Below are 13,066 nucleotides of genomic sequence, written 5' to 3'. Positions count from 1 at the left end.
CGCTTTCCCTCTCCCAGTCCACGTATCAACAACAGTATTCACACAATGTCACGCCAGGGATTTCATACGTATGATGGTGGTGTTTGAACGAGGAGGCCTAAGATGGTTTTTCTGTGGCCTTGATTTGGCTGCTCATTGGTTGGTTATTCTGTGCTGTGTCATGGTGAGGGTCACGGGGCGGGCTGGTGGTTGAAATGTTGGCACGAAGAGCTCAGTCTCTCATTACTGCAGCAGAACTGATGACTAGGTTTTCCAGGCCTTAGCAGATGTTGAACAGACAAAGACTCTGTCCTGCTTTCAGTCTTGTAAATCCACCCCTCCTCCCATTTGGATGTGAGAGTCTTGGCACAGAGGGACATGACGAGGCAGCATTGTCAACATCGGTCTGAGTTTAGGAAACAATGTTTACTCAAGGAGTTCTTCAGCTGGACTGTTTTCGCTCCTATAACTCCTGTAACTTTTTTTAGAGTCTTGAGTGGATTTGGACAACACAAGTGAGATTTTAAAAAGGTCATATCAAGACAAATCAGGTGAGATCAAAGTTTTGTGTAATATGAAATCATGATCTCCACCCTTCTTCAGTCTGAGAAAATCTGAAACTAAAATCGAAACTAACCTGCAGAATACAGCTTGAACTCGGTTGTGCCTGCCTGGGCTGCTTGAAACATTGTTCACTAGTCACAATAAGGTAACAAGAAGAAAGTGTGATAGATTGAATTAATATTAAAGTCAGAAAACAAAATGCGATAACTCCGTCTTCGGGAGACAGATTAAAAATTCCAAAGATAATGTTTCGAATTTATGAGATGACCATTGTTTTCCAGCACAATTGATTCATTGAGTTGCATTTATACACTACCATTCAAAAGTTTTTTTTTTTTTTTTTTTTTTTTTTTAAGAATTTTAGTTTAACCATCAAGAATATGCAATGTTACAAAAGCTTTCCATTTCAAATGAATGCTGTAATTCTGAACCTTCATTCATCAAAGAATCCAGTTTTTCTCCAAAAATAATAAGCAGAATAGCTTTTCAACATTGTTAATAAGAAATGTTTTTTTGAGCAGCAAATCAGCATATTAGAATGATTTCTGAATAATCATGTGACGTTAAAGACTGGAACAATGGCTGCTAAAAATGTCAGATTTACCATCGCAGGAATAAGTTGCATTTTAAAATGTATTCAAATAGAAAACAGGCCTTCTAAAGTGTAAGAATATTTCACAATATGAATGTTTTAGAGTTTTCTGATCAAATGACTGCAGCCTTAGTGAGCATAAGAGACTTAATTGTGTAATTTACAGCTTTTGCTAATTTTGTTTTGTAAATAAACAATGTTGTAAAGAAAAAACATTACATTTAATGAAAAATCTATATATTTCTTTCAAATATTAAAATACAGTAAAAGTCAAAACTAGACAGAGTCTGGAAAATAGTCTTGAGAAATGAAAATGTTTTTGAGATTTATATCTTTATATATAAACAAAGATTGAAGCATTTGTGTTTTCGAAATTTGCCTGTAAAAGCTTCAGAGGATTTCCTTGACTGAACTACGCTGAGAGCTCTCCATATGGAACGATGTACCTTTCTCCTCCCCCTGACAACAGCTGGAGAAGGTGAGTCCTGCCCTTAAAATTATTAGGACCTATATGGTCCTGCACACACCCATCCACAACCCACAAATATGTGCCTGTGCATTCATTACATACATTGTTACATTCTACTTCGTGATCATATCTCCTGTCAGTTGCAGGGCAGAGTGCAAAGATGATGTTATCTTGAAACGAAGCCATCGTAGTGACATCAAGCCGTGTTGCGAGAGAGATCATGTCACATTAGAGGGAGTGTTAATGTGTGTTTTGCATTTGCATACGCTATCCCCACAGATGCCTGAAAAGAAAACAGTAATGACACATTTGTTTTTTTTAGCGCATCCGCAGCGATAGATAAGACTTGCAAAAGGTTAGAGAAAACAAAAGTGTTCAAAGAGACATACGCACGTCGTTTTGTCATTCTCGACTCTGAGGGAGATTATAAATCCTTTCTCTGACCACAAACGCTCACACGTTTGCTCTGCACAAATGTTGCTCTTCTCGGTTCAGCCCCGGTGAGGCGTAACCAATGGACGGTTTTCCTCATTTGTTTGCCGAGGAGTGAATTGCAGCCAGTAATAAAAGGCTTAAGGAAGCTTCTCCTCATCATAGTCATGTTTTGAATGCAGGCTTGGCCGGCAGCCAGTATGCCTTCTTACCTGGCTTCCATGTTGACTCTTCAACTTGTAAAACTTTCAGAGTCCACGCCCTGTGGCATTGTTTACACCTGAAAACTGGTTGGCCTGATCAGCTTTGGCACAGCCTTCTGTTCCCACTGTGGCGAAACACTGCTGTGACAGCCATATGCCATAGAGCGGCTCACATACGACACTACACACAAGATCCAGGGCTTTAACTTATTTATTTGATTTCTTTTAGATTGAAATGTGAAAATAAATAATAGTTCAAACACTGATTTTGTAGTAATATTTTGGAATTATTAAGATTTTGTCATGTTTTTGAAAGAAGTCTCACCAAGGCTGCATGTATTGCTGTTTATTGTAAATAAATTTATTGTGGAGACAAAAAGGGAATTTATTTCTTTGATGGCAAAGCTGAATGAATGATAGCACAGTCTTCGGTGTTAAATTATCCTTCCAGGATGCGAACGCAACACATTTTCCTTAGCCTATAATGATTTTCTATGTGTAAAATGCTTAATGCGTTAAATGCATTACGTTCTTATTATGTGCTCATCTGCTTGTCTGTACATAGAATGCTTTATTAAGAATGTTTACAGAGTTTTGTCTTTTAAAAACACTCTCTTAAAGCATGAAGCCATGTTAAGTGTTTCCTTATGTTTTTCTATTGGTGAAATGCTAAATGCATAATTAAACACGTTGCGTTCTTATTATGGGCTTATTTGCTTGGTTGTTATTTGCTTTGTTGATTGATTAATTGATGATTTGGTTGGTTGTGTTCTTGTTATGGGATTATTTGATTTGTTGTAACTAAAATAAGTCATGGTTATTCCAAACTTTAGTAGTGTAGTTGGTGTGTGTAGATGCAGATGGGGTCGCAGAGGATAATGCTCTCATGTGGAGTTTAGCTGAATATATGATCTTAGGCAAACTTGTAGAGCTTCATTATAAATGCATAAACAGTGAGCGGTTCACTCAACTTCAAGGGGCGTCTCAGAGACATCTGATGAATTATGAAACATAGGATTCAGAGGATCAAGCACCGTTAGATCTTCACCACTACAATGTATATATCTGAAATTTTTGCAATGCTTTCCTGTTAAACCTTTTTAATTAAATCCAGTTTTCTTCTCTTCTTCAGGAGTGTTGTCATTGTTTGTTCAACTTGTGTCCTGTTGAAGCCTGAATACTAACCACAGCATTTCTCTCTAATTCTAACCGTCTCTTTTTCTTCCTCAAGGATGAATGTTCAGCTATTCCTCAAATCTCTTCTCAGTGTAAACAGCACTAACTAAACCTGCCAGATCTTTTGCTAGCTACCCCTCAGAGCCGCCCTCCTCCGTCCCCAGAACAGATTGTGAGCTCAGCGTGTTTGTAAGCCCCCTCCCTCTTTGCTCTGGACCAGATTAGTATTCGCTAATGACCGTGGTCCATGTTTTGGTTTGGTTTTTGTTTTATTCCAGTGTGCACATTTGACCTTGCACCGGTATGTGTGATTGAATTGTTGGGCGTGCTGCTGTCTTTTTTTGGGGGGGATCTTGTGCTCTAATATCATCTCACGTGAATAAATGAAGAGCCAAACAGATGTTTTATGTCTGTGTGAATATTAGAGGTTAAGCTAGATTTAGGAGGAGTCGGAGAGCAATCGCAAATGATTTTTGCCATTTTTAATGATGCTGGTGGTGTTTGTGAAGTCTGCCGTTTGTTGTCTGACAGTGTGACACGTCACAGAAAATCTGCAGATTTACTAGTTTGGTTTGTGCAGTTGTAAAATGGCTCAAGGGATGTCTGTTTGGATGTGTGTGATGCTTTAACGCATGTTAAGAAAAGGCACAAGGAACTAGTTACTGCTTTGCTCAAGGGAGAAATCAAGGCCAGTTGGCAACAAATCAGTGATTATGGTTTGAAGGTTCAGTGGGACTTTCCATGAAAAGAGTATAAAGAAGGGCCTTAAAATAATTGATTTTTTTTCTTTTCTTTGTTAGTAGATGTTAAACATTCAGAAAATGTTCTTAAGGGGTTAAACTAATTATATGAGCATTATATTTGAGGTTTGCAACAAAATGAAAGCTTTTCAATCAGATAGATCATTTTAAAAAATATAAATACATTTACATAAAAAGCCTGTGTTACAGGGTTGAAAATGTAGCCTAAAAGAAACTATCACTGGGCAGCATCTAGCTAGTTTGGGAACAAATGTTGGTTTATAGTTATTGATAAAACATGCTTTATTTTAGATGAATGAAAGGGAATTTGTTTTATTTGATTTCTTTCTTAATAATTTGGTAACAGGGCTCAATGACTTTCACAGTTGTTCGTGATTTATTGAATAAAGATTAAGGATAATGAATTTAAAAATATTTTTTACTTGCAATTTATTCCCAAAAAGTATTTTAGAACTTGGCAAAATATATTTCTTTTGTAAAATGAATTAAAATGTAATGGAGATTTGTTGAAAGTATTTTTAAACTTTGAAGCATTGCTAATGTAGTCCATATTTACAGTATTTATATAGACCATATTTACAGTACATATTGGGTTCTATTCAAGTTATTCTTTAAATTTTCTTTACTTGGTCTTAGAAAGGTCTTTAAAAGTCTTAATTTTACCTTCAGTAAACTTGCAGAAACCCTGAATAATTATGGCATTGTGTGCTCAAGTTAATTAGTTTATTATGATTATCTAATAGGACGTCATCGAATAAATTTGCAGCGTTTTTGTAATATAAGCGTTTAAATCTCCCGTAGCTTTTGAAAGCTATTGTAGCATTTAATTCTGAGTAAATGAGCACTGGCTGCTAGTATGAGTAGTCTGCAGGGGATTGCTCTTGGTTCTCTATTGGTTTAGGAGTGCAGTAGGAGATGTTTGGGCAGCAGAGGATGATCGTCCTGCTTTACTGGAGTCTCTTCCTAATGTATGCCCTGGAGGAACTGTTTACAGCTCTCTCAACACATCTGTGATGCATTACCTACCGCAGCACACACTGGGTAAGGGTTAATGAGCTGAAAAGGGCGTCAACGCAGCTCCTTAACCCCTTCCGTCCATTCACCACACAACTTGGTGTGACCAGTGCAGATTTCTGTTGCTTATTCACACAATAACCTGGTGTATGGGTGGCGGATGTGTTTTGAGTTCATTTCACAGGGCCTCACATCTACCACCAGAAAAGGAAATGTGAGTGGACTGAGGTAGTATGTTGCCAATAAAAAGATGTTGTTGGCATTGAAATGATCAAGAGAAAGATCAGCTGATACTGTAACATTAATATAAAGTGTTTTGGAGACTTTTAACGTCCATTCCTTTCAACATTTTTCTTCGACTATTCTCACAACATATTCTCACGTGGATGCGTGACCCTTATAGAACTAACATTTAATGTAGTGTGCAATCTAAATGTCGGTGTTTTAGTGTGTTTAGTGCTCAGTTGCGTCCGTAGGGAGGGCAGTGCTACTATCATACTTTCAGGCTCAGCACTCCCAGGGGTGCAGCTGTCCCTCTGGTGTCTGGGTAAATAGGGCTGGTTCTGAATCCTAGGCAACATCCATACGTTTCCCTGTGGAGCTCAGCTGGACTGGCTCAGGAACACGGGTCAGTGCTGTCCTCTTAGTCCCACGCTCTCCCATCCTGGATCTGAGCCTCTGCTCTTCCCAGACAAGACTTCCTCTGGGAGGTTTTCTAGAAAAGCATTCGTCCTGACTCAAGTGTGATTCAATAGCGATAAGCTTTCATTGAAAAATCTCTCCGTTTTTGGTGGTCTGCTTGATGCCAGTTTAAAAACATCTTTTTTTCACGTTGTCTTTGACCACAAGTCAACTTTAAATAGCAATCTGTTTATGAATCCTTTTCTAGCAACTTTTACAAAGACCTGCTTTTGTTAGGAGTCTATATAATGCTATATTGCAATTGTGAGTTAACATCTTGCAATTCGCAATGCAGATCATTCAGAATTGCATGACACAGACTAGCAATTCTGACCTTTTTTCTCAGATATAACCTTGCAATTCTGAAAAAGTCACAATTGCGAGATATAAACACGCAATTCTGAGAAGTTTATTCTAAATGTATTTCTTGCAATTGCAAGTTTATATCCCACAATTCTGACTTAATAACTCACAGTTCTGAGAAAAAAATCATGCAATTAGGAGAAATAAAGTCAGAATTGCCAGTTTATAGCTCGCAATTCTGACTTTTAGGGCTGGGCCAATAGACGATGCCATCGTCCATCGCTAATGGCTGTTAGACATCACGATGTTGATCCCATTGTGATCCCAGTAGCCTAGCGTGTTCGGATTCACGCTTCGGGCACACCCCCTAAACCCCCCCGCCGGACGATGGCACTGTAGACAACGTCCGATGCCAATTTTGTAGACATCGCCTAACACTACTGACTTTATTACTCACTGTTGCGAGTTTGTATCACGCAATTCTGAGGAAAAAAGTCAGAATTCTAAGATTTAAAATCGCAGTTGCAAGAAAAAATGGCAGAATTGTAAGATAAAAAGTGTAAGTTTTAGCTGTCAAGTTTTTAATTGTGAGATAAAAAACTTTTTTTTTTATTGTCAGTAAATGCTGACAAAATTTTGGGTGAACATTTTTGGGTGAACTATCCCTTTAACATAACTAATAGACATAAAGTGATGCGTATTTGTCAATCAAACATTCATCTCTGTAGCAGTCCTGAATGATTAAAATACTAAAATACATTTACCAGGTGAATATATTTATCTTCAAAAAATACATTTGTTTGAGTGTCTTACATTTGAACTAAATTAATATTGCGTGTTCCACAGTTAGCCACATTTTATCCATGTTCATACTTTTTAACTGAATAAATGTAGTTTTTTTTTTATTAAGATATTTATGCTTATTCTAAGCAATCCAAATAAATGCATAAAATCCATTTGTGCAATTAGTTAATAATAAACTAATAAACATTTATGCATAACTGACAATGCATCATATGTTTATTTGTTTATTAAAACAGTGAAATTCAGAATGGATGGAAATTGTATATGCATTTGATATTAAATATCTTTCCATCATAGGTGTTCGACAGGCACTGATTTTAGTGCTCCATATTACATGGGTGCAGACCAGCTTTATAGGAAAATGTGAAGGAAGACCATTTTCTTTTGTTACAAGGATTATCTTTTCTTTTCCCGCACTGGCTGCAGTGTGTTGGTAGAGTATTACATCACCCTAGTGTGGTCTGGCATACTGTAGCTTCTCCTTCAGTAGAGCGGCTACAGGAAATCTGTTTATTATTTCTCTTTATTGTCTTAGTGATAGGAGTATGTTAACCCTCTTAGTGGGAACCAGCTTTCCTGTTCTGGCATACAGCAGCGTGCACAGGCTACATCTGCTGGGCTGCTTGTGCATCTACACTGTGAACATTGATCATGATATACCCATGTCTACTTTTGTGCTCTTGCCATATTATTACTCGCCATGAGTAATGATGCAGCAGAGTTATTATATCAGTGGTTACAGATAGAAATATTTTGTTAGCTTCATGTACACTGCAGTTTAAAAGTTTGGGGACTGGATGATTTTCAATATTTAAAAAACAACAACAAAAAAAGAAGTCTGTTATGCTTACCAAAGTGACATTTATTTAATCAAAAATACAGTAAAAACAGTATTTTAATATAATTTAAAATGGCAAAGCTGAATTTTCAGTGTCACATGATCCTTTAGAAATCATTTTGATTTGGTGCCCAAGAAACTTTTCTCATTATCAATGAGTTGTTTTGCTTATGATTTTTAAGTTTTTTCGTCCTGTATGATGAATAGAAAGATTAGTAAAAGGGCTGTCAAATCGATTAATCACATCCAAAATCAAAGTATGTTTTTACATAATTGTGTGTTTGTGTGTACTGTGTATTTTATTTGTATATATAAATACACACACATACATTATGTATCTTTTAGAAATATATGAATGTATATATAATACAACTCATATATAAATATTGATTTATATATTCATATAAATATGAATAGAAAAATATATATACACGTGTAAGTGTTGCTTAAATATATGTGTGCATATATATAAACATATAAATAAACACAGTACACACACAAACATATATTATCAAAAAACACACTTTTATTTTGGATGCGATTTAATCGATTTGACAGCCCTGATTATTAACATTCCAGATGTCTTTACTGTTAACTTTGATCAATTTAAAAACTAAATAGAAGTATTAAAAATAAATAAAAAAGCTTAGGGACACCAAAATTTTGAGCAGTGGTTTTATTTAATTAGTTAGAAGTTAACAGTACATTATGTGTGTTCCCTGACCCATGACCTTGCTGTTGAAAGCACCATGCTTTACCCTAGCAACCACATAGCAATGCCCAGGCGTCATGAAAGCAAGTTCCACAGTCAAGTCCTGGTCGCATTTCCTTTGGAAAAAGTCTCTTGAGTTGCGTGGCTGTCACAAAGATATTAAGGTTTTTATTCTTGTCGATTGCATTTGTGGCCAGTAAGATGTATTTGTTTATTTGGTTGAGTCTGTATCCTGATTTCTGCTGAGGTGTTGCCTGCATGTTTCTTTTGGTTCATTAACCATTCAAGATATTATAGCACTTTTGTTTGCTCTCAGACGTGGCAGCTCCAATCTAATTGAAGCAGTAAATCTGTCATGCACAGTATTAGACTAACCTGGGGGAATAGGCTCTGATTTCTACGGCTGTTTTTGTTTTATTGAAGGTGTCACAGAGGAATTTCCACCCTGCTCGCTCTCTTCTCTCTTTGTCTCTCTCGCTTGCTCGTCCAGCTGTACTAACCCCAGAGCCAGGGCTACAGGCTCAGTACAGTAGTGATTAACACATGACTGTTTCCGTTTCTAAAGGGAGCAACCGCCATGGACCGAAGAGAAACGACCTGGATTTAGATTAATATCACAGCTTAACAGGTGACCTTTGACTTTCAAGTTTCTCTCTCACAGATCTCCTTTGGACCTGTCTCTTTTTTTTTTCCGTCATCCCCTGCAGATCTCCTTTTCTCAGCTTGTTATCCTTAGATTTGATTAAAACTGTTTCTTGATCAAGTCTTTATACAAACAGAATGATTTCAAGCCAATCACAGATGCTGTTTCTCTACTCAGCCGGCTATTCACTATACCAAACTAATCCAAACCAGGGATCATTATTTCTACTAATCTGTTTTTTTCCCCCTTAACCTCACTCATTATTGTGATGTAGAGTGACTTCACCCTTGAACTTTTGCTCTGCAAATAGAAAAAAGAGGACTATGGTTTTTTTTTTTTTTTTTTTATTTTTTATTGTTATAAGTGTCTTGAGTGTTGTTTAAGGGTGAAGCACTGGAGTACAGTAAGGTGCTCTCTTCATGTGTAGTTGCTTGATGAAGGCAGTGAGCGAGGGCAAAGGGTCATGTTGGCATGGCTCGGCTCAGCAGTTTTTTTTGGTGGCTCACTGACTGAGTTGTTTTCCTCCTTTCTTCCTCTCTCCTTCTGCCACAGAACAAACTCTGACTCAGCTCTGCACACCAGCGCCATGAGCCCAAACCCACAGGATCCTTTTGGCAAGAACCAGCAGATGGGCAGAGGACCTCCTCAACGAAACGGTGAGCTTGGACTCCTCATCCTGCTAGTTTTAAAAGCCATTGTTATTGCATGGCATTACCGTGTGGTTGAAACAGAAATGCAGGGGGTTAAATGGATTGTACAATGCCATCATGGATGACAAATCAATGATTTATACCAGACCCAAATCAGCCGGTCCCACCCGTAGTTCAGCGTGTTTGCACGACACAGCTGGAGCTCACTGTCATGTTGTTTGTCTAGTCGTCTTGGTTACAAACACAGGCATTTCAGATGGTATGCTGAAAATGGCTGACAATCAGCCCGCCCGGGGTGCTGTTAAAAGGATGTTCCCTCTTCCCTTATTTTTCTGATTTCTAGAGCTCTCGAAAACAAATTAATGTACAGCCCCACGAGCTTTATAGATGCAATAGTCTGGCTCATACACCCCTAAAAACACACGTAGCCAGAGTTCACAGACACATGCTGCAGTGAAGACGTTTGTTAGACTATAGGATTATGTCATTGGGTGGGATGATCAGTGTATCATGATTACAACAGTGAAAGTCTGGCGGAACAAGTTATGGATGTGCTGATACAATTATGTATTGATCTTTATTACATGACATTGCATCAGCACTTCAGGTCCTTATCAATATATTTTGCATTCATTAATATAGTTTTCTTCAGATTGAGTAATAAAAAAACTGGGTATGGGTGTGCGTTTTGAGCTTTATGATCTGGTTGTGTATTACTGATGTTTGTTACATATAAACCTTGCTTTGCAGATTGTTACATCACATCCCTTTCTAGTATTCCCTTTCACGTGAGAGCTTTACAGGATTTACACAGTCATGACGTGAAGAGTTTATGTAACATTACACAGACAGAGACTATTACAGTAATCTCGTGCCAACACATAAACGACTGTTCAAAAGTTTGGGCTTTCTTTCTTTCTTTCTTTCTTTTTAGAATAAATGAATACTCTTATTCAGGGAGGATGCATTAAAGGGCTCATGAACTGCCTTTGTTTTTTTATTTTGTACTGTTTGAGGTCCACTTATAATGTTTTTAAGATTTTTACATCAAAAAACATCATTAAGAAGTAACAGACCATTTTCTGTCCTGTTTTGACCCCCTCATCAGAACGCTCTTGTTTAAACAGGCATGACGAATTGTAGACTCGGAAGTAAACGCCCACTGCTATGATTGGCTAACAGTTGTGTATGTTTGACAGCCTACATCCTACACAGATGGACGCTGCTGTGTTTTAAGTGAAAAACTCATGAATCCTCAGTACACATCAAATGAACTGTAATAACATACAAACCAACAGTGACCACGTATTAAGAACAGTTACTCACACTTGTGTGTTGCAACATTACTGTCAAATCCAATATAGTCAACAAAGCCTGCATTGAATTTTGCCTTGTTTGTAATCCACGGTAAAGTGAAGTGAACAAAGGATCAAGTTCTTACTGACGCTGTCTGGAACTTCATTAAAAATAAATTTCATCCACTCTTTCCTAATGTTGGGATCAGAAGGAAGGCAATGCAAAGACTTTTCCCATAGACTGTATAAAAACATGGACATAGTGTCACACGTAGATTTCTGAAGAGCGTTTTTGAAGCTCAAAGTTGCCAGAGCCAGCCGTCACCATCTTGGCAGCACTCCCGGATAATCGAAAATGGGCAAAGAGGTGGGAGCTGGTTGCTGAAACCATGCCCACCTAGCGTGACGGTGGTGACAGCAGCTGCAATCCACCTGTCACGCAAGTGGCCACGCCCTTAATTATGCAGAAATGTAAGGCTTAAAGGGGTGGTTGACTGTTTTTTTTTCTAGGCTCGATTGTGTTTATGGGGTGCAGTCTAACATGTTCATGCTTCGTTTTTTTAAAAACATTTTTCACATAATTTACCTTTATTCCACACCGATCTGTCCCTTCTCTAACAAACTACTGCTTCTGTTCGCTTTTAATATATGGTTTTATTCTGATTAAAGCTTTAATACAGCACAGCAACCGCATGTGCGTCCATGTATAACGCTTCTCATTGCTATGTGAAAATAAGTGTATAAACGGAACAGTTTGTTGGAGCTGATGATCTGAGAGAGAGAGAGAGAGAGAGATGCAAACCAGGGCGACGCGAGGAACAGGATTGAGAACCGCTGCTTTATAACATTGGTTTCGAAACTTGTGAATCCATTAGAATCGTTAGAAGATCATATATGAAAAGATTTTTACTTGCACGCCTAGTTTTCTCTTCCTCTTCTCTAAAGCAGCACAACATGGCCTCGCCCCCTTTGTTGCGTGTTCCCAGGGGGCGGGGTTTATCTGGGTTCGTGACATAATGGACCTGGGAAGAAGCTCATTGTAGTCAGGCTGTAAAAACTTTTTTTTTCTGCTGTAAAGTTAGTTATTTTAACATGGTATTTTCTATGGGACTGACTCCCTTTTGGAGTCAGCCTCTAGCGGCCAGTCGATGAATTGCAGTTTTAGTCACTTCCGTGCTGGTTTCACGAGAGAGCGCGGAAGGTTGACAATTGGTTTTTCCACAATTTGGCACTGCACAGTGTTTTGTCGTTTTCAGAGCCATGTTTATCGTTTGGTCTCTGCGTAGACCTGTGTTTGCCTCTCTCATTATTTACACTACATGTGTGAATCGGTGGGCGGGGCTAAACAGGCAGCGATGTAGAAGCAGGTGGTATGAATTAATTAGAAGCATCTTCTTCTGCAGAGGTGCTGTTTAGCCACGCTATTTTGTCATGAAGTGGCACATTCTATAACCCGTTTTGGCATATTGGCTTCAATATAAGCTAATTTTAGCCTAACAAGGAAGTTTTGTTCTGAACCTTACAGGATGTTTTATAGAACAATGACCTTTTATATGTCAAAAGATCAAGGGAATCTGGATATCTTGGTTCCCTTTAAAACAAATTTTCAGTTGTCCAGAGAGGGATTTATCTTTTTTGAATCATTACAGTATTGTTGTGTGGGACACCGTGAGCTCAGAGACTCGGGCTAAGCATTTAAAAACTCACACTACATACTAATGGTGTGCTTTGAATGAATAGTGCTCTTAAAGGGCTGTAGAGATAATGTAGTAATCTCACATGAAATGGAGTAGAGGCTTAAATGTTATTTGATACATCATCACGGATTGCCTAGCCCAATTACATTTTCTTTGCAAATCTGCGGTTTTTACTTAGGGAGGAGTCAGTTATTTTCTCTTAATCGACAATATGTCACAAAAATAAAAATTTTATTAAAACCTGTGATGTTCT

The 13,066-nt window shown here is 37.9% G+C and overlaps 1 protein-coding gene across 3 annotated transcripts in view; it reads left to right on the top strand.

The window, feature by feature from the left end:
- The window catches only part of LOC109096467 (CREB-regulated transcription coactivator 3-like), a 38,660-nt gene that overhangs the window by 13,180 nt on the left and 12,414 nt on the right, over nucleotides 1-13,066 (top strand). For 2 of the 3 annotated variants that reach the window (XM_042728225.1, XM_042728227.1), the window contains 3 exons: nucleotides 1,552-1,613; nucleotides 9,094-9,156; nucleotides 9,724-9,827. In XM_042728225.1, coding sequence (XP_042584159.1) covers nucleotides 1,552-1,613; nucleotides 9,094-9,156; nucleotides 9,724-9,827 — 229 coding nt within the window. The remainder of the gene's footprint in view (nucleotides 1-1,551; nucleotides 1,614-9,093; nucleotides 9,157-9,723; nucleotides 9,828-13,066) is intronic. The other variant, XM_042728226.1, reaches the window with a different exon arrangement.

This window comes from Cyprinus carpio, chromosome B7, assembly GCF_018340385.1.
Source record: "Cyprinus carpio isolate SPL01 chromosome B7, ASM1834038v1, whole genome shotgun sequence".
NCBI classification, from domain to species: Eukaryota; Metazoa; Chordata; class Actinopteri; order Cypriniformes; family Cyprinidae; genus Cyprinus; species Cyprinus carpio.
Note: the sequence above shows the minus strand (reverse complement) of the source record. Positions and strands in the feature narration are given on the sequence as shown.